Below are 23,940 nucleotides of genomic sequence, written 5' to 3' on the forward strand. Positions count from 1 at the left end.
ATGATGAATAAAGGTGTCTTCTTCTTCATCCTAATTGGCACATATGAGGGGTGGTGGTGGTGGTGGGGGTAGAGGAGGGGGGGGGGTGTTGACAGGCTGAAAAACAACGCTCCACCCTGATACTACAAATACTGCGCACAGGAGGAGGGACAGTGAGGGAAGACTGCTTTGCCCGTCATTCATTCAGCAGAATGGCACAGCTTCTATTTAACGTGTGTGTGTGTCTTCACCGCCATCGATGGTTTAAGTAGAGCCACTCCACAGGCTGGCAGACAGGGGCAGAATAGAGCGCTCTGCCACACTGGACGAAGCCATCAGGGCCTGTCACTTACACAAGGACACATGCTCACCCAGACACAGGGACACACTGCCATGGAAACATGCTCACCCAGACACAGGGACACACTGCCATGGAAACATGCTCACCCAGACACAGGGACACACTGCCATGGAAACATGCTCACCCAGACACAGGGACACACTGCCATGGAAACATGCTCACCCAGACACAGGGACACACTGCCATGGAAACATGCTCACCCAGACACAGGGACACACTGCCATGGAAACATGCTCACCCAGACACAGGGACACATTGCCATGGAAACATGCTCACCCAGACACAGGGACACACTGCCATGGAAACATGCTCACCCAGACACAGGGACACACTGCCATGGAAACATGCTCACCCAGACACAGGGACACACTGCCATGGAAACATGCTCACCCAGACACAGGGACACACTGCCATGGAAACATGCTCACCCAGACACAGGGACACACTGCCATGGAAACATGCTCACCCAGACACAGGGACACACTGTCATGGAAACATGCTCACCCAGACACAGGGACACACTGCCATGGAAACATGCTCACCCAGACACAGGGACACACTGCCATGGAAACATGCTCACCCAGACACAGGGACACCCCCATGGACATACACTAACACACTCATTCTCCCTCCCCGACTGTTCCACCCCCCCCCCCCCCCCCCCCCCCCTTGTCTGGACTGCCGGCCCCTCTCTCACTCCTGGGTGAATCAGAGAAAGTGAATAATGGATGAGCTACAAGATGAGGACCTGGCCAGCAACCACCCTGCCAGATAAACAGTTCTCTCTCACTATCAGACACTGATGCTTGGTTGGAAACACTAGAAACATCTATTAGAGATGGGGTTCATTCCACAACATTTATTGTGGAATGAAGTGACATGTTTTCCCTAAAGTGACCTGTTGTTGTCCCCAAATTGACCTGTGGAAACAGGTAGGGGGTTTAGCAGTGTGTCCTCCAGGCCTTTAGGAGGCTTTCTAATCTCGTTTTAATCGAGATTAGAGAGCCATAATATAACAAACTAGAGAGGGTACAATTGCAGGGGAAATTGTAGGGTGTGCTTGCTTGCGTCGGTTGCACAGGGGTCCGTTTTTAAATGACATTTTTACAACTGATATTTCTGTATATTTTATATAAAAATGCATACTTATTATTTATAAAGATTACATAGATTTAAAAGCATTTTTTTTTTGCTGCTCATTTACAACTGAAAATACGAGTTAAGTGTAGAATGAAATAGGTGTGTTCTCATTTCCCCTGCAAGAGGCTGCCTCATCGTTGAATCAAAACGAATACATTTGGCAGACCGGTGTAAAAATTGACCTAATCTCTATGATTTAAACGTCATTTTAAGTTTTTCCCTTCTTGTGATATTTTCAGGCATTTAGCCTACTCATTGCATTCATTCATTAATAAAGAACCCCCTTTGAAGATTATTCTACGACGTTACCCGGCAGTAGAAGATGGAATCGCGATTCAAACAGTACCATCTGCTAACTGAAAATATGCCCCCCAAAACGTAAATAAGGTTGACATTTATTTAGTGGAAAATCACTCATTCATAAAAAGCTCACTGGTAGCGATCATTGTCAGTAACAACGCAAAATGCGATATAGCCCTGTGTGGAAAAGCTGCCCCGGTAAATTGTACTACTACGGTACAGTACTAGACTACTGCTGTGTTCGTCTTGGTAGCGATTGCGTTGGTTGAATTGGATTTAACGTTCCGTTGTACGGTTTAGGCTGAAATTAATTATTTTCATGAACAGATTGACAACGTTTAGGCTGTGGCAATGAAGTTCAGGTTAGTAGTTAGATAGACTTTTGATTTAAGTAAGGGGAGTGCCGAACATGTTCTGTCGCCGTGTGACTTCCTAAACAGCTGTGTAGATGTTTTTGTAGTGTCTCGCGTAGGCTACAGCGTTGCAGTGAGCTACAGTACACTGGTTTGAAACCACAGGTAATGGTAATTTCACCAACAAATCGTTTAATAATGTCAGAATAAATCCTACAACGAAAATGTATATGTGAGGAATGTTTATTTTAACGATTGAAAACAGATAACGCTACATCATAGACCACTGTAGTATGTGTTGCCCGGGCAACACAGGCTAATGTCATGATGCTAATACTTCAGTGAAATAGTAGACTACTGTTTCCGAAAGTAGATGTACTTCCTTAATAATATCAGCTTATATTGTACAAAATGGCTGAGCGATTAGGGAATCGGGCTATTATCAGAAGGTTGCCGGTTTGATTCACGGCTGTGACAAATGACATTGTGTCCTTGGGCAAGGCACTTCACCATACTTGCCTTGGGGGAATGTCCTGGTATTTACTGTAAGTCGCTCTGGATAAGAGTGTCTGCTAAATGACTAAATGAAATGAACATAACATGAGAGAATGTGTGGGAGAGAATAGAATGGTCCTGCAGCAAACAAACTGTTCCACATATTCATTTAGATCCCTCCATCTCTCTCTTCCCTTCACGTGCTCTATTTCTCGCTGTGACGTTAGTACTGTGGCTCTCTGTTATGGTAATAAGGTGAATTTAATTTCCCATCCCAAAAACAATATGTACTCTCCAAATGTACAAATATTAATATTGTCACTGAGCTATATTTACTTAGTCTGGCTCCCGCGTGAAGGTCTATTTTTAAAGTTAAACATGCAAATGTAAAACTTTAAATCTAAATACTTTTAGAAATGTTTTAGAAGAATACTTGAGAAACAAAGACTGTTAGAAAGGAGGAGCGCAGTTGCAGTTGCACAGTCTATGGTTCTAGGGTAATCTAGAGTTACGGTTTAAAACTATCCATAGCACACTTATCAATTTAGATTTCCCTTCTGAATGCTTATGCAGTCCATTACTCACTAGCCAACTCAGGACGGGCTGCTTTTAAAAGGCTGATTACCCCAAACAATAAATCAGCTTCACTGTAATAATGGGATTAATATTTTGAAAACCACTCTTTACAGTTGGCCCGCAGTCCCATTCATATTAACTTGAACAATGACTAACATGGTTTCGGGAGGGGATTCAGAGTTTTTAATTAATCTGAATGTGTTTCCCCGCGGGGCACTTAAAGTGTTGGCAGAGGTTTTTAGATGCAGCGCTGAGTTGCAGAAAGACACGAAAAAATTGCCATAATCTACAGCTGAAAGGGGGACCCATCAGAACTCTATGTGACAGTGGCACGTTCAGTGGAGCTGCGATGATTTACAAGTTACCACTTGCTAATGTGGTACACAGGCACAACCGTGGAAAAGCAACCTGGTCTATTGAAGAGAGTTTTAGAAGCATTAATATGATACTTCACTCTTGTCATCCAAGCAGAGGGCAACGTCCAGCTAGCATTTTCCAATGTGTACAGAATAATACTAATGGCCTGCTTTGGTTGGGATGTTAAGTTGAATTTGTTAATGATTTTCCCTTCCGTGTTTTCAGAGTTGATGTGATTTTCCATTCTGTGAAAAAGGCTGTGTTTAGCCATTTGCATGCGGGGAGTGAAAGTGAATTATGGCCTCCAGGTTTCCCTGAACGAGCCCTCAGTCCGATTCAGCCTCTCAGCTGCACTGATGTGATCAACCCTACAGCAGCACTCAAAGCAAACAGTGTGTGTGTGTGTGTGTTTGTGCGTGTGTGCTTGGGGTGATAACTCATGACCATAGAATTTTGTTTAGGCTCACAAAAAAATTAAGCACGGAGAAGTTGACATTCTCTCTTATCTCCTACAGCTTGTGCAGGATCTGATTCTGATAGCAGAGATGGGAAGTAACAAAGTACAAATACTTTGTTACTGGAGGTTACCTCAGTAGATTTTTCTGCTATCAGTACTTCACAATTTTGGTTTTAAAACAAGTAGGGGTAATGACTACTTTTTACTTAAGTATGTCAGAGCCCATACTTTGACTTGAGTGAGAAAGTGTAGTCTGTACTTCTACTTGAGTCAAGGATGTGTGTACTTTTGCCATCTCTGTCTGAGAGACATTCACAAGGTCCATGTCCCTGATGATTTGCCACTCTCAACACATTCGGAAAGAACCATCACCTGTAACCATAGTCCATGTCTGGATCTTCTATCTACGCGTAGCTAGATCCAGATAGTATAGTATTCACACGAGGACCATGATGAAGGCCAGTATTGTTTGGGTGTGTGTATCTGTTATTCTCCATGGGAAATATATATTTGCACAATCAATGTACTGTAGAGAAAACAAAGACTCGTGTGGAAAGGACTGGTCTCCCCACGCAGCCTCAGAGAGATTGGCAGGCTGGGCTCTGACAGAATCACACTCCGCAATGTGCAATATGGAACATACAAAAAGGAAAAACAAACAAATTGAAAAACACAAATATCTCTCTTTCTCCTTCTCACACACACACACAACCACATTTGCTTACACACATGCATACTACCTCCCTCGCAGCACTGCGTGTCTGTATGCTTAATTACCGAGTAGAGCCCAATTTGGATGAGCCCTTCTGTTTCTACTGGGGTCCTGGAGATCCACTCCCCGGTCCCTGTCCAGGGGGGCTCTGCCCTGGGCTCCCCCGCCCTGAGGGCCCCTCCCTGGGGCCGAGCTGGCCGGACTGCTCCAGGGCTCTGCACCAACCCCTCCCTCTGTAAGAGACGTGCTCGGTTCAGGCCCGCAGGAGGTCACACGAGAGGTCACAGTGCACAAGAGGGGCAGAGGGCAGGGAGTGAATGGGGACAGGGGTTAGGGGGGGGTCAAAGGTCAGTCCAACACGGCACACTCAGAAGGTAAGGCAGGATCCCAGGTGGGGCATTCTCCAGCTGGGCAGAGGGGGCGCAGGTGTGGAGGATGGTTAGTGGGTTACTGTTAGGTTTGGCACAGGACAGAGGGAGGACAGAGGAGTAGGAGTCTTGCAAAGGGCATCATGTTAAAGCAGGGAGGTCGTATAGTTCGCTGAGACATCTGGTTGCCAACACACATGTACACAAACACACACACACACACCCTTGGGTAGCTCATATCAAGCACAAGTGACCAGGTATCTAGCTGAGCTAGGGTAGCTCACATGACTCCTGTTACTGCTGCTGTTTGTCAACCCGCTTGTTCATCTGTGAAGGATTTGGCTTTAATCAACTGTGACTCACCACGACTTGAAATGATTTCATGACTACATTTCTTCAACTGAGTGTAAAATTACAATGCAATGTTTGTGAGAATGCAGACAAAAAGTGGGGTTATAGTTTACACGTCATATCGGAAAGAAGATCTGCCAAATTGTTAACAAAACAGAATTTTAATTTGAACCAAATGACCATCTAACGGTTCCAATGCAACCCTCTGGTGTGCGTGTGAAGACTTTTTGTTCACGTCCGACCGATTAATATAAACCAGGACCAAAGTCAAGATCTGAGGGGGTTTGAATGTGTAACACGTGGTTCGGATTTGAGCTATGATGATGCATACATGCAAATGTATGTATCAATGCCATCATTTAACATGAGAAGCTGAGCCAAACACAGCTGGATTCTGTACAGAAAGAAGGTGGGCAGGAGGAGGGGGTAGAGAGAAAGAGAGAGAGAGAGAGAGAGAGAGAAAGGAGAGAGAGAAAGGAGAGAGAGACAGGGGAGAGCTTCCTTTAATAGTCGTTTGTTTGCTTTTCAGGGAAACGTTGTGTATTGAGACGGTGATTAAAAGTGTGGGATGAAAGTAGGGGGCTGTTCTCTGGAGAAGGAGAGGCGAGAACACACGTCGGGCACAATCACAGTTTTAGCATCCCCATCATCAAAATGAGTGTTAACATCAACACACACACACACACGCTGCTCCTCAAACCGGCAACACAAGGAACAACAGACGTAATAGTCGCTCTGGAGAAATACCGCTCCACGCAATCATCCTCACGTATTCAATGTTGACGTTACTGCGTGTTAACCTCGTCGAGATTGTCATTCTAAAATTCCCAGCCTTGATTGGAAAAGCTTCAGACACAATGAGACAAAGCGACAGTGAAACAGCTGTCGTCTTAACAGGATCAGCTCTCTAGTATCCCAGGTTCCAGGGCTTAAACAGCATGACACACCCAAGGCCAACACAGCATAGCCTGCCTTGGCACCTGCCATCGGTCAGTCAAATACAAGGCCCACTCAATATAAACACCCACTGGTACAGGATCAGGTGCATACGACCTCACATGATCACCCAACGGATCCGAAACCCCCGCCGCAGCACGTAGTGTCTCAGTCGAGTAAATATGTGCAATGTCCCTTTAAGGGCACACATTTTGCTTGTATTTGTTTGACACCAGAGACGTTTATTCCCATACGACTGTTTGCCACATCGATCTGACTTTAGACTGACACCTCAGCCTGTGTTTTAGCGAGGGACGTGGATTAGCATGCAGGAGAGTAGTAGAGCCAGCTAGCTAGCTGGCACAAATGGCGCCCTGCTGATTCTAGCTGTCAGCCTGTCGATTAACTATGATAAATCACTCTCCCACTTTATATCCAATCAAAAACCTCTCAGGAGGACTCAAATCTGGTCACCTTTAACTAAATGATTCTTTTTTTGGGCCGTGCCGAGCGGGCGGGGAACCGTGAATGATGTCGAAGCCATGGCTGTATTATTCCACCATTAGTCTGCAGCTGTGACAGTCATTTGTATAACAGTTTGAACAGAAAATAAAATGAAATAGCATACTGACCTGTGGCTAATTCAGTAATTTGAGGCAGAATGACCCTGAACGACAGTACTGTCACACACAAACAAAAAGTGCCTTTGTCAAGGGCAGTAGGCTCAGGATTGGGAAACTGAGATATTGCTTTTCAAACCACCCTCCAGGTCACATTAGAAATAGGACCGTTAATACAAAAAGATGGTTAATGATTAATACATCCAAATTTGATATTGTCCTATTACACATCAGTGCCTGAGTAAGGGATCCCCAGACAAGGTCAGGGTAAACAAAGCCTTCTGACTGCGTCCTTCCTACCCCTCCACAACACAGTCCTCCAGGAACTGTACACCTTAACCGCCGGGACCCTGGGCTTGTCCTTTGATCCAGTCCAAAGGAACAGCCGGGGGCGGGGGAGAAAAACACCCGGAGAAATCAATAGTTTCTTGTAGGCACAGCCTCAAGTTTCTATTTTAACATGGGTCTCTATTGATTAGCTTTCAGATGAGACGTCTCTCTAGGACAGCCCAGTCTTGGAGGATTTGGGAGTCTTTAGCGGAACAAAACCCAGCGTGATGGAGAGCTGGAGGGATTGAGGTGTGAAAGAATAGAGGGATCGAGGGAGCAGGGGGACGTTGGTTTCCTTTTTGCGTCAGTGCTCGTCGAGGGGGCTGAAGACAGTTAGGTGGAGGACACTGTTTCACAGACGGCTGAAATAGCTTGACTTCAAATAACCCTTTTGGGCCTTTGACTGACAAACCCTGACACAGACAGAGAGGTAAATCAGGGGAAACACTTGAGCTGTCAAGGACAAGTGAAAAGGTTCCCAATTGGCATGTGTTTACATGGTAGAACTGGCTTTATGGCTTGGCAGAAGCAGAACCTAAAAGCCCTGTAGAGAGGCATTACCTTATTTGGTTCATTTCTTAAAAAAATCTCTTTCTTTCTCTTCTCTCAGACACTCACACACAAAATTGGTGTGAGAGTTCATTATGAAATTGGCGCTCTTACCAGTGGTGAGTGGTGCTGACAGGCTCTCAGTCCTCTTGTCAGGACAGGGATTTACACTATGCTCCTCTGTCAGCAAGGCTCGCTCCACACACAAATACTTTCACACATTTCACTGCACTGTTCCCACTTTATTCACACAGGAACAGAGGGGCCTTCACGAGGTGGAATTCAGACAGAAAGAAGGTCGGGATCAGTGTGAGGTTTGACGAAAGGAGAAAAAATATTAGGGTTTGTGTTAATGGACCTGCGAACCAACAGCACTACTAGCATGTTCTAAATTCTCCAGTTCAGTTCAGAGGGTGTATGGGAGAGGGGAAAAAAGGAAGGGTAGTCAAAACAACATAATGATAAAAGTACTTTCAGACAGAGTCTGAATGAGCTTTTATCCAGAACTGCAGACCACTAAAAGAAACAGCCCTGTCGATTTCAGAGCTGAACCCTTGGCACTTTCCTGGAAACCCATGCAGCCTGAACCAACAACGCAAGGTTTGGTGTTCGGAACATGCTCAGGTACCAACAAGAGACTCCTCCTTTTTATTTGTAGTTATACTTTATATTTGAATATCGAGTCCTTATCCTTCTCTGACTTCTACCTGCATCATTTAGACTGGGCCCATCCGTCTGTCCCTGACGGCGAGTCAGATCATTTAGATTACCAGATCCCAATTACTTCTGTGTCACATTTTCTTCCCTGGCTCATTTCTCATTGGTGCACTAAGGAACAGTCAGTAACGATTGGCTGACACTAAACTGTGTCTTTATCTCCAAACCCAGCAATCAGAAAGGTACCGTCTCCACTGCGACCTGACAGACAGTTTTGTGACTTTGTAAAACTCCCTTGGTTTAAAGGTACTGTACAGCACATCATAATATAACTTCTCTCTCCCTTCCTCTTCCCACCTTTGGTAGAACAACATCAACTTCGATCTTTGCTCTGCGGCCGGGCAAATATGTTTCCTAGTCCTCGCGCTGCCAAGATGGAGCCAAGAAAAACCAAGTATTGAAATCGGTCAGTGTGGGGTGCAGCAGTGCAGCGGGCACTCATGAATACAGTAATATGAAACTGGGCCTTGTGTGTGTGTATTCATCCATCTCCTACAGTGCTATCCCCCTTGGGCAGAGCCAAATGGTGTAGTAGTAATGTTGAGTCCAGTTGAATCAAAGAGGAATAGCCTCTTCCTGCTTCCTGAATGGGTCACTGACTCACAAGATGGCCAACTGGTAATAAAGAAAGGGAAAGGGAACCGTTTCATCTGAAGTCCTTTCTGGTCCTTCCTCTTACCTCACACTCACTCAGGCATGGTGGCATATCGGCAGGAAGTGCTGTGTTGGAAAACATTGTCCCTGGTCAGTTAGGTACCCATTGTTTCTCACTGAGTGGTCGGCTTCTCGCTTGGTTGGTATACAGCAATGGTTGCAGAGAGAAAGGTCAAAGGTTAAATCTCATCTTCTTCGTCAGGCACTAAGGCATATTGCATGCATCCATACATAATGCAGTTTCACTTATTTACAGTTTTGTGAAAACAGAAATGAAAATTTAAGCGGTTGGCTCAATAGCCTCCCCCTCCCACTATCATTACAAATGACAACAACAGCAGCAATCTACATTTAGTCATTTAGCAGACACTCTTATTCAGAGCGACTTACAGTAAGTACAGGGACATTCCCCCGAGGCAAGTAGGTAGAAGTGCCTTGCCCAAGGACACAACGTCATTTTGGCACGGCGGGGAATCGAACCGCTCAGCCACCTGACTCCCTAGCAATATTAGATACAATACCAAGGCAATTATTCTAGAGACAACACCCTAATTTGAGACATTGGCTAATATACAATCCCAAAAGCTGTTTCAGTAGCAACACCAGTGCCTTTGCCGATCATCAATCCCAGTACCACCACAGACACCATTACCGTACTATGACCACAACCACCACAGATACATACTGCTGCTCCAAGCAATACTATCCCAAATATACAAATACCACAACCTATATTACAGTACTAATAGCAATCTCAATCCCAAAAGGTGTCTTTAGAGAGGCCAGGCTAGTCAGAGTTTTTGCCCCTGGTGGTGGAACCTGTTCCTTTATCAGCCCAGCACACAGACACAAATATGCCATGTCCTGCTAATGAGAAGCAGGGAGATGTGTAGACGGAGGAAGACCAGAAGCATTCAATGAGCCATTTAATCGAGTGGAGACACAGACATCAATACGGGTAGTTCTCAGGGAGACAGACTTAGGGGCTTCCGGGAGGAAATGAAGGGGAAAGAAGCAAGCTGCACCTTGTGCTAAAAAGAGATCATATAAACAAACGCTAACATTTTCAAGTGCACACACATACACACACAGTGGAACATCGCACCCTGGTGAGGCCACTGATGTGATAAATGAGAGTTGCATCAAACAGGAGCCGCCATTTGGTCTCTGCTGCGCTCGTTCATTTCCCCTGGCTTGGAGTTGTTATCGTCCGCTAGCAAGATGACAGTGTCAATTTGAATGAAATTGAAAGATAACTCACAGATGAATATGAGGGGCGCAAGGGGGGCTCACATGGGTAGGGCGCCTACCATATGGGCTGAGGGCACAGCCGCCACGGTTCGATTCTGGCGTGGGGACATTTCTGCATGTCTTCCTCTCTGTCTCTCTCTCTCTCTCCCCATACAGTTCCTGTCTATTCTCGAACTGCGTCAGTCCAATAAGGCCAAACACCTAAAAGGCCAATCATATCTAAAAGAATAAAGAATACAACCCGAATTTCAGTCGTCTAGAGAGTAGTTGCGTTACTGAAATTTCTCCTTGCTCCACTGTGCTGGGAAACTGACTTACTCATACTTCACAGTGAGTCAACCTGACTCAACTTAGGGCTAAAAGCCTTCCCGTCTGCCTGGAGAGAGTACATGAAAATAATTCAATCAACTTTGGAGTGTGTGTGATTGTGCTTGTATGCGTGTGTCTGTTTGTTCATGTGACAAAGAGAGAAAGAAGATGTACAGGTATAATACATAGAACAATAGTGTGTGTGTGTGTGTGTGTGTGCACAATCCTGCCAGGGCCCTCCGCATTCAAGTCCCACACTGGAGGTCCAGTTGTATTGCTAATTTCTCCTGCTGTGACTCAATAAAGGACACTCAGGCTGGTTTTAGGCAGAGCTGTGCACATTCTACATGAATCAAAGGTACTCTTCCCTCAAATCTGCTATAGTCCATCAGAGGTTTATAGCAAGGGGGAGGTGACACGGGGGAGACAAGGGGATGGATGGATGTAGGAAAGGTCAACACAAAAAGGTTTTCATTTGCCACTGTGGTCTGTCCTTAGGGGTTTACAGTGATTTGGATCAGCGATGTTCCATCGTGTGTGTGTGTGTGTGTGTGCAATTGTGTGTGTGTGAGTGTCTCTGTGTGTTGGTATAGAATATAGTCTAGAGTATTTGTGACTGGACCAGATGTATCATTACAATGGGATCAGGAGATGGTGGTAGGTTTGACTCCAGTCTACAGTATGGCCCCTGTCAGACACTCATCACCCTACAGTCTGGATTAGTAAACTGCTCCACTCTCTCTCAGACTGACACCCCACCTGCCCTCACCCCTGTTTTCACTCACTCGTTACCCTTCCCGTTTTGCCCTCACCCATACAGTGGCCTTACTATCCTTCTACCCAGACCCACGTTGCCTGTTCCCATAACATCTCTATGACGAGGAGGGCAGGCTAACGTGTGGTTCTGTCACCCCCGAGAGAAATGTGAAACCCTCAATCAACTTGAAGAGCTTTTCAAGAGGGTATAAGGAGCACCTTCAGACACGCAGCGCCCTATTCCAAATTAAAAATTGATTTAAGAAAAACAAAAGAAGCGGCTCAAGAGGCTGAACAAGTACCCTTTCTTCTTCCAAATTTGAGAAGAAATAGCAACCCTAACATTAAATCTTACATACTTGTTCCATAGTTCCTTATAGGGTAACGAGGAAATATCGGAAAAGGTTTCAATGTCGTGAACCTGTGATTGTGAGGAACATCGCCATCTAGAGGCAACTCAAAACCACTGACGCGTGTAATTTCTTCCCGGACTCCCTTACGTACATTCGATTAGAAACCGACAGCATAGGGAATCAGATCGAACTGACATCGAAAACAATGTGCCCTTCAAACAGAATCCAGTGTAGGATTGCCACTCCTTTCACGTGTTTCCATGTTTCTGCAACTGCGCAATGTGTGCTCAACTCTTTCGTAGGGTCTTCAGAACTATACCTTCCCATGCAAGTTCACTGACCACAGTTGGCATGCATGTAAGTAGTGCAAACAGGGGGAAAAGAGCGAGGTTTGAAAAGGAAAAAACATTCAATCAAATAACAATAAGGTAAACCATGCACAGCCTGCATTCAGTTTAATATTGTCTGCGTAATAACGACTTTGCCTCCAGCACATTTGGACGTCCGTTATGAGCACAAATCCATTCGCTTACCTGAAATAATTGGAGCCAACCGGAATATGTCAGACAGACGGCTGTTCACCGTTTCGTACGGAGAGTCCTCGAGGAAATCGTTCCCTGTAAGGAAATTAAAGTCACAAATGGCGGTTCATTTACTCAAAGGCGTTCGGGCATTGAGTTCAGACATAGACAAAGAGACTCAATAAATATGGATGGCTAGATAAATAAATAGTGATATCCATATTTTTGTTTTTGTTGATGTCTGTGAGCGTTCACGCCTCTCACATTCGCATAGTGCACATATCATGGGTAGTCTATATCTGGGTCAGTCGATTGGTACAGTACGGTTGATTGGGCATGTTGGTCAGTTGCACAACTAGGGACCTCAACTGCCCCACTTGGAATATATGGATGTAGTTTCGGGGCAGGCCTATGGGTAACTCTTGAGATGCGCAGTGCCAAGGCTCAATTGGTTCTAAGTGAAATAAAATCCGTTCATATCCTCGCTTATGTAGGCCTAGTTGTCGAGATGAGAGGAAGGAGTCAGTGATTGCACGTTAAGGGATTTACGCACGAAACGGAGCACATTTGGTGTCCTTAGCCATTGTGATAATGCGTTCTCCCTCTTTGCTCCATACTTTCATACTAGAAGCCTACGTGTATTACATGTAGCCTAATAGAGGGGATTAGGTAACCTCTCAGGTCTGTCATCTGTGATGGGAGCCAGGGGGCTTGCATGTACCTTGCAATGTCTGATAGATTCCCCAGTATATACGCAGGCAGTTCTTCTCCTTCTTCATCCCTCTTTTACACCTGCAGTTGTACAGGGGACTCTGTTTGAGCGCATCCATGGCACTCCTACATTCGTCCTTCGCCTCCAGTCCGGACACCATGCTAAAGTTGCTCTCCTTCCCGGCTATGCACTGTCTCATTGTCCGGTACTTGGAGCTGCAGCCCGGCTCCTTCAGACACTGCTCGCTCGCTTTGACACAATCGAGACGGTTCGCTCCAGATAAGACGTTTTCTTGGGCAAACGACAATACATCTGTGTAAAATAAATTATAACAAAAAATAAATTCACCTGCTACTACTTTGTTTATGAAACAAATAACATTGAGTTGACATTTAAAATAATAACAAAGTTTCGGTTAACCGGCATTGTTAACATGTAGCCTATACCATGATTTTACACTTCACAATAAATAAAGTGAGATTATAGGCAAAACTGAAAGCTGCTTTGGGGATTAAGATATTAAGGCGGAGAGCTGTGCGCAACGTGGAAAACGCGAAAATAACATCACAAACACGTCTTACCAAATGCTTTGTTGGTTTTAGTTGGCATATTTCACTGTAGGCCTTTGTTAAACAAACATACGCACGATTATAAACCATGGTGGGGAAGATAAAAATGGGCTACTTGAACTTTTGTATTTCCACTGTCACATTTACCCTTATCCTTATTTGGTAAAGACATGCTTTTGATAGTCCACAATCCCTCTAATAATAATGACCACATAGTCACAAGGACTTGCGATTGCTGATCATTGCTGATTTACACATGAAATCAGGATGAATATGAAGATATAACACAAATACTAGAAAACTTACCTAAAAGAGACAAAACGACGTAAAGAGTGGTAAGAATCATTGTGTATCTGTCCACGTGAAGCATATTCAACTGCAATTTGATTTGAACAAAACTTAATTTTATTTCCAAGGTATTTCCACTCTATTCAAATCCATTGAAAACATGACATGCGCTCCAACGTAGAGAAGAGACCCTGGCTTCATGCGTATAACATTCCACACCAAAAGTACTCCAATTTCAAAAAAAGCATATTAGTCTATCATCATATACCGAATGGTTTCCTTTTCGTGTCTAGATCAAACGAAAAGAGGGGACAATAGAGGACAACAATGGTCCCAAAAGCGACAAAACACACGGATGACTGCTCTCGGAACTCCGGCTCGTGAGATGCCAGCGTCTGTCTGAGCGCACGCTGATGCTGTTGCCTCTGCTCAATAGCGCTCTAACCACATCCACGCAGCATCGGTTAGTCGAGAGAATCTCTCCCTTACGAATTGAACCTTTCTTCGATTAATAGTTCAAATTCCAATCTTACAAAGTAATGAAGCTAATATGTTACCTATAGTAATGACAATCAACCTACTATTATGGCAGGTGACACTCAGATATAGCCTATAGCCTCTATAGGCTACAATTTACTCCTTTAAGTTAGACGAATTATCGCTGTCCACAGTTTAGCCAATGTAGCATATTTGACTTGGAGAGCGAGTATTTTATTTTGATGTGAAATTGTCAACATATTTTGCCTATTTTAGTTTGTATTTGACTACTTTTTGATAAGCTAGCTAAGTGGATTATATATTATATCATATGGAGATCTCTAGTTAAAAAGTATAAATTATTTAAGAAGTAAAGACAGGCCTAATGCACACAATTTGGGCTAAATGGTCCACACACTCTAATTTTAGTGTGTTAGACCCTTCAACAAACCCGCATAGCCTATATTGATTAGCGCCCCTAGACGTAAACGCAAAATCCCCCCATGACTGTGCCCCACCACTCTCCGTGCATTTGTCAAAAACCTCAACACTGTTGCACAGCAATGCGGCGTAAAAATGGGCTTATGCCCTGGATGCACTTTGGGTCATTTTTTGGAGGGATTCGAAAAAGAACAGAAACGAAAGCTACAAAGGTTTTGAAAATGAAGGTTGCCTGCTGTGCTGCCAGTCAGTGAACAGTCGCGCAAAACTCAGTCACCAGAGCATTGGTGAATATCGCCATCTGTTGGATTTATAAGCGTATTTCATATCGTAGGAAAACCTGCCAATGATAGGCTAATAGACAATTCTCTTGCGTTCTTTATTTCAAGACTTTCCTGCATTATGTTTCAGGACAGATTTGCATTGTCTAACTCACCGCTTGGTAAAGTGAACAAATTGTTGCCGTTAAGCCTGACGATTCTACAAATGTATGGCTCGATCTATCACAAATGAATGAATAAGTGAATTATAATGAATGTATTGGGCTAGGCTATTATTTATTAGGTTAATACAACATAGTTGGCAAATCAAGTTTTAAGTATGATCATAATAACCCGGTGATACATCACTTGACGTGAGATGTAAGCTATGGAAAATATTGATTGTCTATTGGGGGCCCCTTCCCTATATTAGGCTAACGCACGAGGGCAATGAGAAAGGTTTTTCTACTCATTGACTGTTGACTGAATCAATCTGCACTACTGCCCTCAACCACGACATTAAATCAACCTTTCCCAGACCTTTAATACACAAATGGGAGTCTGGGAAATGATTCTTATATGGTGAGAAAGGGATAGCCACAAACCTCAACATAGCCTTCACTGAAACAAAAATCATTTTGATATGTTATTAACATGGCCAAAGCTTCTCAAATGTAAACGTTAATTTTTTTCTTTGTGAAAACTCATACATTTAAGTCGTTGAAATATGATCATGTTGACAGGGAAACATAATAAATAGCCTATATACATAGGCTAGGCTACTTTCACTGTCTGCCTATACAGTAGCCTACACCTGTATATTTTAGCCTAAAGGCTATAGGATGACTCCCGTAATTTTAAACTCAAATGGAAAATTGCCAACTTCAAGAAGGTCACCCACATCTACTATGGGATTTATGTAAAGCCTCAATCAATATTTACTATTAATTTCCCAAATGAATGTCAGTTTGATGTAGTCTCCGGTCATATAAACGAGCGAGCGTTCACACTATAGGCTAATGTGCTTTATGGCATCGGCTCAAAAACCATTCTTCTCGATGTGCGTGGGAAATTGTCAGTCGCGAAATATGTGACAAATCTAGAAGGAAACTCATTGCACTGAATTCAAGTTATTGATTGCTGAGTGGGCTTACAAACGTCCAACAATAGCAGTCGGTCTGTTACCGGCAATAGGAGAAACAGTGATGATTCTGAATGACAAGGGAGTGAATGTAATATCTCAATAGGGTTTGTTCCCAAAGAGCATTATAAACTATCCAACTACTATTTCAGAGACAGTAGGTCTTCTGCAAATGTAGGCCTAGACTTACATATCCAAAAGGGATCATTTAGGCAGGCTGCAACAAAAGTTACAGGTGGGGGAATCAACATAGTCCACAGGTGTAGCAGATTAGGCTACAACATGTGCGAAATTACAATACATTCTAAAGCATGCGCAAGTAGTATTAATGTTTGCGCGGGAAGCATTTTAAACGGATGCGCGTTCAGGACTGATAAATTACAGGTTTTATGAAGTGGACATTATTACCTTCATCTTTCCAAAATGAGTTTGGATACTCTCTTTCAACAGATTATTTTAACCGAACAACAAATATCTGAGAAATCAAGGCAATTGCAGGAGGGTAAGATCATTTTATCATGCAAAGAGTAGCCTATGCTACGATGCTTCAGCTAACGAGATTCTATTTTTGCTAGCACTATTTCGGCAGAATACAGTTATTTGAGGAGTTGACAGTAGTCTCAATGTTGAGTCTCTCCACAAGTTTCTTTTGCAGGCTACATCATCACAATTAACGTGAAAAAAGATAGTGTTTAGTAATAAGGTTCATCCATTGAAACTAACATCTACCTACACAATTATGGACACACAAACCGAAGGGCAACATTTTTACTTTTCAGTCAAAGTTGCCATCACCAGATGTGAAGACATGATAAAGTCCAGGGCTGAAAATAATAAACGTGATAACAAGAATCTTGAAGAAAAGGTGAGTTGTAGACTACAACTTGTGTTGTTATCTTAGTGAACTCCTAAGCTTTTGTTAAAACAATAGTTTCACTTTCAAGTATTTTAAACCTAATTAACAAGGATGGTAGTACTGGGTTTCAGCAGAAATACTAAGTGAGAAAAACTTGACAGCAAACTGAACCAGACATGTTGAAAGATGAGAAACGTTGTCAATATCTATTGGCATAGTAAAGCAGTAATTTGTTTCATGTCTAAAACTGTTCATAAAACAGAAAGCTTCAGTGATGTGGTGGATCGATTTGAAGGGCCATTACTAAATCAATCACTTAATTTCCACCGGATCACATTCATATTATTGGAAGTAATCTTTAACCATGTAGGCCTATAAGTTATGTTAAATATAGACCAATTGACTTCTCTTAAAATTATTGTTATGCTCGTCTTGTAGTTGTCACATTATACGAACATAATAAGAAAGAGAATGACTGCAATGGTCAGTGATTGCCAATTAATAACAGTTTCATAAATAGTTTATTTCCCCCTGAACCGTTGTGGTTCAGCAGTATTGATACACATGCTTAGGATATTACTTACAAACTCGCCAACATGAAGGAGTTTCCATATTGTGCTACATGATACATTGTCATGACCTTCAGACAAAGTGGTTTATGACTGTAACACGATCTATTACAGTTAGGAGACAATGCAGTTTCTTTTTTAGAAACACTGTGTTGAGTCTCAGATAGACGGGGGTTGTTCTGAATTGCTTACCTGAGGCAGTAATTTTCCAAGCACCCCATGTTCACAATTATCCTTTATGATTTGCTTATTTTCTTTGAGGCAAGGCAGCATGTAATTACCTGAAAGATACATTTTATTCATAGCTTAAGAGCTGTGTTATTGCTGGTAATGGTGTGGTTATCTGTGTATGCTGAATTGTGGTTTCTTAACCTTTGCATGGAGGTCTGTGGTTTTGAACCATGTCTCAAGGATCACCTCTTGGTCTAATGGCCCCTCCTTGGCCCTCTCAAGCTGGAGACCAAGACATTATTAATTCTGTGTATAAGTATGTTGTTTCTATTTCTATGAAATATTCTTTGTATGGCATGCTTGTGTCATGACAGGCTCAGCAGCTGACTCATATCCAGTTCCAGTATGAGCTCATGAAGAAAAGTCAGGATCAGATGGAGAAACAGAACAACGATCTTCTACAACAGCAGAACCATCTCAAAGCACGCTTGGTGAGTAGACTGGCTTCTGGACTGAGATGCTTCTGAAATGGCTGCAGTCACACTCAGACAAGAAAAGGAACATAACTTATAATTATGTAATGTATTCATTTAGCAGAGAGGTACAGTACAACTTACAGTATAACGTAACTTGTAACATTGCTGTGGTGTGACTAAGACTGAATTCATACCTAGGCTGCACCCTCAATATTCAAGTTAAAGCAAACTTATGCTGGAATCCATAATTTCCTTATAGTAATCGAAAATAAATATGTCTTCATATGGGGGTAATGTTAACCGTGTCAATGTGTTTGAAGGATGAGATAAAGAGGCAGTCAAGAGAAGAAAAGGAGAACTTCATTCGAGAGATACAGGCTTTCAACAATGACTTTAACCTCTTGAGTAACAGGAAGAGCTTGTTGAAGAGCCAAACCGAGTCTGAAATACAAGAGCTGGAGAAGGACATCAGCACTCTTAACCAAGGTACTACATTTTAGTCATTTAGCAGACGCTCTTATCTAGAGTGACTTACAGAAAGTACAGGGACATTCCCCCAAGGCAAGTAGGTTGAAGTGCCTTGCCCAAGGACACAACATCATTTGCATGGCCGGGAATCGAACTGGCAACCTTCAGATTACTAGCCCGATTCCCTAACCGCTCAGCCACCTGACTCCCTAAAGAGCCCTTTGAGATCGTTCTTCTACGCGAGTCCCATGTAACAATTAAAAGCCATCTCCAAGACCTGGAGCTGGTTGAATCACTTTATTGGTGAGTCTGAACTTAGGAGTTTACCCTGACTGCAACCTTTAGGTCTGATCTACTCCTGGTGCTGCTCTGTTTCAGAGATGGAGTACATGACCCAGAGTGACAGCCGTGTCAAGTCCATGCAAGAGGAAAAGAGAGCCCTCTATACAGAGCTCCAGGAGATGCAGCGAGTTCTTACAGGTGCTTATTTAATAAACACAGGGATTAGACCCAGGGTGTTTTGCCTGAAAGACCAAGTGCAAACCTTGAACTTTTAAATCTTAAAGCTGTCAAACTGCACGTAGTTAGGTTTCCCGGATTCAAACAGCACGTGAGCGTTATAGCGATTGTGGTACGTTGTCCAATCATGTCCATTTCAGACCTTGATGGCCAACTCTGCGAGGCAAGAGCAGTGACCGAGGCGCTGAGAGCAGAGAGTGTGGCGGTCAGCCAGAAGCCTCTCTCGGACAACACCTGCTTGAGGTAACCATGCTCTCCTCTTTGCTGTACACTTCATCGTCCGAACCCCAGTTTAATCGAAGGATATGAGTTGGGCTTAATGATGATATTCAGCCGTGCTTTTCCCAGAGAAGGCCAATCTGTCAGAACCACTTTGGCTGCGTTCTCTACGCTGTGGTCTGAGAAGTGCTGAAGTGCCCAGCAAGATCCGCCTGGCCTCTTGTCTCCCCCATTCTCCGGACCAGAACGTGTAAATAACAGCATTAGAGCCAATCACTTTAATTAAGACTTTGATCGGTGGCCTGTTTTATCTGCTCATCAAACAAAAAAAGAGAGAGAATTGCCTCCGATGGGCATGTGAGGAGCTTGATGAAAAGCTCTGCGTAGATCAATACAGGAATCTGTCGCAGGAAGGATGTCCTATACCGCTACCTCTTCTTCCTCCTCCACTTCCTTCTCTTCTTCGTCCCTACTTACCCCCAACTGCTCCTAAATCATAAGTGAAGGAAGCATGTTAGGTCCTTCCATCTTCCCGGTCGCAAATCTCTTTCCTTCATTACCCCAGGGCTAATGAGCCTACAGGATATGCTGAGTGGAGCCGCTGCTGTGGGGTGGAGGTGGTGGGGTTGGGGCCCAGCCTATCACGGATATGATCATTCTCCCTGAGTGTGCCCGTCCCGTCGTCAATCACAGCTTCAATCACGCTCGGTATAGCTCCTTCCTCTTAAACAGTTTTACCTCCCCCTATTGATTGTTGGAAATTGAGTACATGTCAATTTGAATGAGTGCTGCGTTTTATAGAGTGTGCGATCCAAGGGGATGTCTGTGCAGGCTGGTGCTGTGCTGGGCCTGTCAGTCTTTCGGTTCCTGCCTCGTTTCTTGGCTCTTGTTATCACGTTGACGATGCTGCTTTTATCGGTGTCTATCGATGGTTCAGTCCAAGTCACACGTTTGTCCTCGCAGACTGAAGAAGCAGCTGGAAGTGTTTAAGGAGGACGAGTTGGAGCTGCTCAGAGAGGCGCTCATCTCCGAGAGGCAGTTCCTGCAGTCGGTAATGACTCTCATCCCGCTCTCGTTGACACTCATTAGACACCATTGACCTCGCTAGGCCTGATTTTCTGCTTTCTGTTTCCTCCCTGTAGAAACTGTCTCAGAGGAGCAGTCCAGAAGTTTTACATAGCCTGCTGGCTCACAAAGGCTTTAAAGGCAAGTCAAAAAGCCGTTTTGTGTAACTACTTGGGTAGACTATGACCCCTGCAAACCTTTCCAATCACAAAGTGCTGTAAATGCAACCAGCTGTAAATGAGGGCAAGCTGACCTCTAGTGGATTTGATAGAAGTTGCAGATGATTGTTTTCGATGAATCCAAAATTACAATAATCTTTATGCACACAGATTTTATTCATTGCTTTTATTTATTCATTTATTTTGTCATTAAAAATGAATTGCAGCATAGAGAGTATTGTCACAAATATACAGTCTCAAGTCTTCTGTGTACCATAACACCGGTATGTCAATGGTAGCTATTTTAGTTTGCAGGGACATTAGCAGTTTTGATCTTAAAGCAGGCATTTCAGTCTGATGCAAGGTAACTATTACCAAAGCAGCATTGTATTATTTTAATATAATAACAAAGAAAATTAAACTGTCCACTATATTATTGAGGAACATATAACCCATGATGTAATCTGTTTATCATTTATCAAGGAACAGACATTCAGTAATGTGCTTTTTGTTGTACATGCATACATGATTATTTATTGTTTTCAATTCTTACTGTAATATCTTCTATGATATAATTCCCCCTAGTGGTGTTTTGTGGAAGTAAACATATCTTGCTTTAACCAATTCCATAAATTATAATGATGAGGATCGGGGCCTTTCTTACTCTGGGTGATATGCCCGCTCTCTGGGTGATATGCCCGCTCTCTGGGTGATATGCCCGCTGTCTGGATTTGTCTGAATGCTACTAGATTGATTTAGAATGTTCAATACCCAATAAGCTTAAATTCCACGATTGACCACTGCTTCTTTGACCTTAACCCAAGTGCCTGGCCTGGATTAGTTTAGTTCAGACCATTTGACTAAGTGGTCTGCTACATCTGACCTTCAGATCCAAAATGCTAATGTGTGGTTATCCACAGATGAGGCAGGCATTCTCAGTCTCAGTTTGGTCTGTCTCCAGCTCTCTGACAAGCTGATCGATGACACCATTTTTGTCAGTTTTGCCTGTCTTCAGACAGTCCTGGTTTTTGGGGAAGTAGGCTCTAGCACTTCCCGAGACTGGAATAGGAGACTCTATAAATAGAAAGAGCAGAGAATTGTGAGGATGGACATTGTGTGTGTGTGTGTGCAAGACAGGGAGTGTGAGAACAGACTTGACAGCCTGGAAAGGCTGCTTACCTATGCAGTCTGCCAGCTTGTTCCCTCCTATGTATTGGGTTGTCCACGTATATCCAGTGTCCTTACTGCACTTCTCATAAGGACGACTCCTCCTCAGGAACGAGAAGTCGTACCCCTGAAGGAGGAAGTGGAATGCCTATTCTCCCGTTTCTATTAAGTACAGAATCAATTACCTTGATGGCAGGTTCACTTTTTCAGACTGTTGCTCCATGACACCTCCTAAGTGAGTGTTTGGTCTGAAATAGTTCAGCGCATGGTGTTGTTTACCTCGTTACACATGGGTTTGCAGTAGTGTGTTTGTTTGAGCGTCACACACACAAGTCCCCCGTTCTTGTGGACACTAGGGACAGGGCAGCTCTTTCTCGGGGTGACATCTTCAGGATTTTCGTTTGGAAAGTCAAACTTACAAACTACAGCAGAAGAGAACAAGATACACACAACAAACTTATATATTTCTATTTACAGACAGCGCTTCGTACACTATGTACAACTATTTTATTATGTGTAGGTTCTCTGACTGGCCTTCCTAGCATTGTTTATAAGCCAAAAAATCAAGAAATACTCAATGTTAAGATTTTTTTAGATCACTAAGACGTTTTTAAATTGTAAAGATACATACTGAAAAAATACATCTGAATCTCACTCTCTGAGACGTTGCAGACTTTAGAGTTAGTCAGTAGGCGTTTTTCTCTGTGTGCATGTGTGTGTTTTGGGGTTAGGGTTTGCGAGTGCACGCGTACATTTTGTCTGGTGTTTCTCCAGGATGTGTGCGAGTGTTCGGACCGAGTCCAGCAGACCAGCGGTCTGGTTGTCTGTCCAGGGCCTCGTCACATTGCCTGCACACAGGGCTGCGTCCTGCAGACATAGAAAGGAGACATGGCACTCTGACTGGATATTGGAGAAATGCCACTCTTTTCTCAGTTGAGGTGTATAACTGCAAACATTTTCCAATTGACCACTGGTATGAGACAGACATGCTATTTGTATGTTGTGTTTTGTAGCAGTTTTAAGTGATTTAAGGGATTTACATTTGGAGTTGATATCCATACCTGTAACTGAGCGATGAAAGTTTTAATGTCCTGATCAGTGGAGGAGCATGGATTCTTAGACTGGTCAGATTTGCAGATCAGGATACCTTTCACACACAGAGAAAACGAGCAAACAATCAACTTTCTGTCATGAAAAGCACGTTCATTAATTAATTAATTCACATCAGTCAACATCTTGATGATATCTTAACGTACCTGTTACTAAGCACAAACAGATCAGAGCTTTGGTTGTTCGTGCTGATACCATTCTGGTTAAATGTTCTGTTTATCTCTGCTCTGAAGAATAGCCACCGAAGGTATTAGAACAACTCACTGAACATTGGGATGAGTGCAAAGATTAGAGTAGTGGCTTTTATTGACTCATTGCTAACAGAAGAAACACTGCAATCAGTAGTGGTCATGTTTCGGGAAACCTGTGTACACACTGCAACTTGTTGATACTAAACTATGCATAACAACTGGGTATGTTTTTCCTGTCACAGATTTAGCAATTGCTATAAAACATTGATAGCAAAATAAACACTGCAAACAGTAGTGGTCATGTTTCGGGAAACCTGTGTACACACTGCAACTTGTTGATACTAAACTATGCATAACAACTGGGTATGTTTTTCCTCCCTGTCAAATGTCAGAGCAAACTGAATAATATCCCTACCTCTATTAAAATGGACTTAATTCCCAACATGCACTCTTGGGGGTGCTGACACTGCATGTATATTTACAACACCGCAGGTTTTTGTTCCTGCCGTACCACTGGATTGTACCTAAAACTGGTGTCTGAACCTTCATGTCCCTGAAGTTTCTCTCAATCCAGTTTGGCAATACCAGCTGTCACCCCAGTCTCCATAAATAAGTGACCGGGTATTCACCCTCCTGAA

General features: G+C 43.3%; 3 protein-coding genes across 3 annotated transcripts; 1 reads left to right on the forward strand and 2 right to left on the reverse strand.

Annotated features, from left to right (window-relative positions):
* Positions 1-226: 226 nt before the first annotated feature.
* Positions 227-14,352, reverse strand: LOC136942751 (GDNF family receptor alpha-1-like). The gene is made up of 5 exons (XM_067235722.1): positions 14,033-14,352; positions 13,167-13,469; positions 12,458-12,541; positions 4,835-4,963; positions 227-327 (listed from the first exon to the last, which is right to left on the reverse strand). The coding sequence occupies exons 1-5, from the start codon at positions 14,094-14,096 to the stop codon at positions 227-229; spliced, it is 681 nt and encodes a 226-aa protein (XP_067091823.1). The 5' UTR covers positions 14,097-14,352.
* A 2,404-nt stretch (positions 14,353-16,756) lies between these two features.
* Positions 16,757-20,843, forward strand: ccdc172 (coiled-coil domain containing 172). Its single transcript, XM_067235723.1, has 8 exons — positions 16,757-16,835; positions 17,113-17,198; positions 18,304-18,420; positions 18,726-18,891; positions 19,252-19,353; positions 19,533-19,635; positions 20,575-20,662; positions 20,754-20,843. Exons 1-8 carry the CDS (start codon positions 16,757-16,759, stop codon positions 20,841-20,843), a joined length of 831 nt encoding a protein of 276 aa, XP_067091824.1.
* A 493-nt stretch (positions 20,844-21,336) lies between these two features.
* On the reverse strand, positions 21,337-23,309 carry si:ch1073-126c3.2 (uncharacterized protein LOC555816 homolog). Its single transcript, XM_067236954.1, has 6 exons — positions 23,258-23,309; positions 23,063-23,148; positions 22,754-22,868; positions 22,281-22,423; positions 22,014-22,128; positions 21,337-21,908 (listed from the first exon to the last, which is right to left on the reverse strand). The coding sequence occupies exons 1-6, from the start codon at positions 23,307-23,309 to the stop codon at positions 21,745-21,747; spliced, it is 675 nt and encodes a 224-aa protein (XP_067093055.1). The 3' UTR covers positions 21,337-21,744.
* Positions 23,310-23,940: the final 631 nt, after the last annotated feature.

This window comes from Osmerus mordax, chromosome 5 (assembly GCF_038355195.1).
Source record: "Osmerus mordax isolate fOsmMor3 chromosome 5, fOsmMor3.pri, whole genome shotgun sequence".
NCBI lineage: Eukaryota > Metazoa > Chordata > Actinopteri > Osmeriformes > Osmeridae > Osmerus > Osmerus mordax.

Coding starts and splice junctions, on each gene's coding strand:
- LOC136942751 (XM_067235722.1), bottom strand. CDS start 14,096: ATGCTTCACGTGGACAGATACACAATGATTCTTACCACTCTTTACGTC. Junction 13,470..14,032: donor CGTCGTTTTGTCTCTTTTAG/GTAAGTTTTCTA, acceptor TATTTTACACAG/ATGTATTGTCGTTTGCCCAA. Junction 328..4,834: donor AGTGGATCTCCAGGACCCCA/GTAGAAACAGAA, acceptor TCCTTGTGTAAG/TGACAGGCCCTGATGGCTTC.
- ccdc172 (XM_067235723.1), top strand. CDS start 16,757: ATGAGTTTGGATACTCTCTTTCAACAGATTATTTTAACCGAACAACAA. Junction 16,836..17,112: donor ATCAAGGCAATTGCAGGAGG/GTAAGATCATTT, acceptor TTTACTTTTCAG/TCAAAGTTGCCATCACCAGA. Junction 19,354..19,532: donor GATGCAGCGAGTTCTTACAG/GTGCTTATTTAA, acceptor TGTCCATTTCAG/ACCTTGATGGCCAACTCTGC.
- si:ch1073-126c3.2 (XM_067236954.1), bottom strand. CDS start 23,309: ATGGTATCAGCACGAACAACCAAAGCTCTGATCTGTTTGTGCTTAGTA. Junction 23,149..23,257: donor CTGTTTGTGCTTAGTAACAG/GTACGTTAAGAT, acceptor TGTGTGTGAAAG/GTATCCTGATCTGCAAATCT. Junction 22,424..22,753: donor GGAGAAACACCAGACAAAAT/GTACGCGTGCAC, acceptor CTTCTGCTGTAG/TTTGTAAGTTTGACTTTCCA.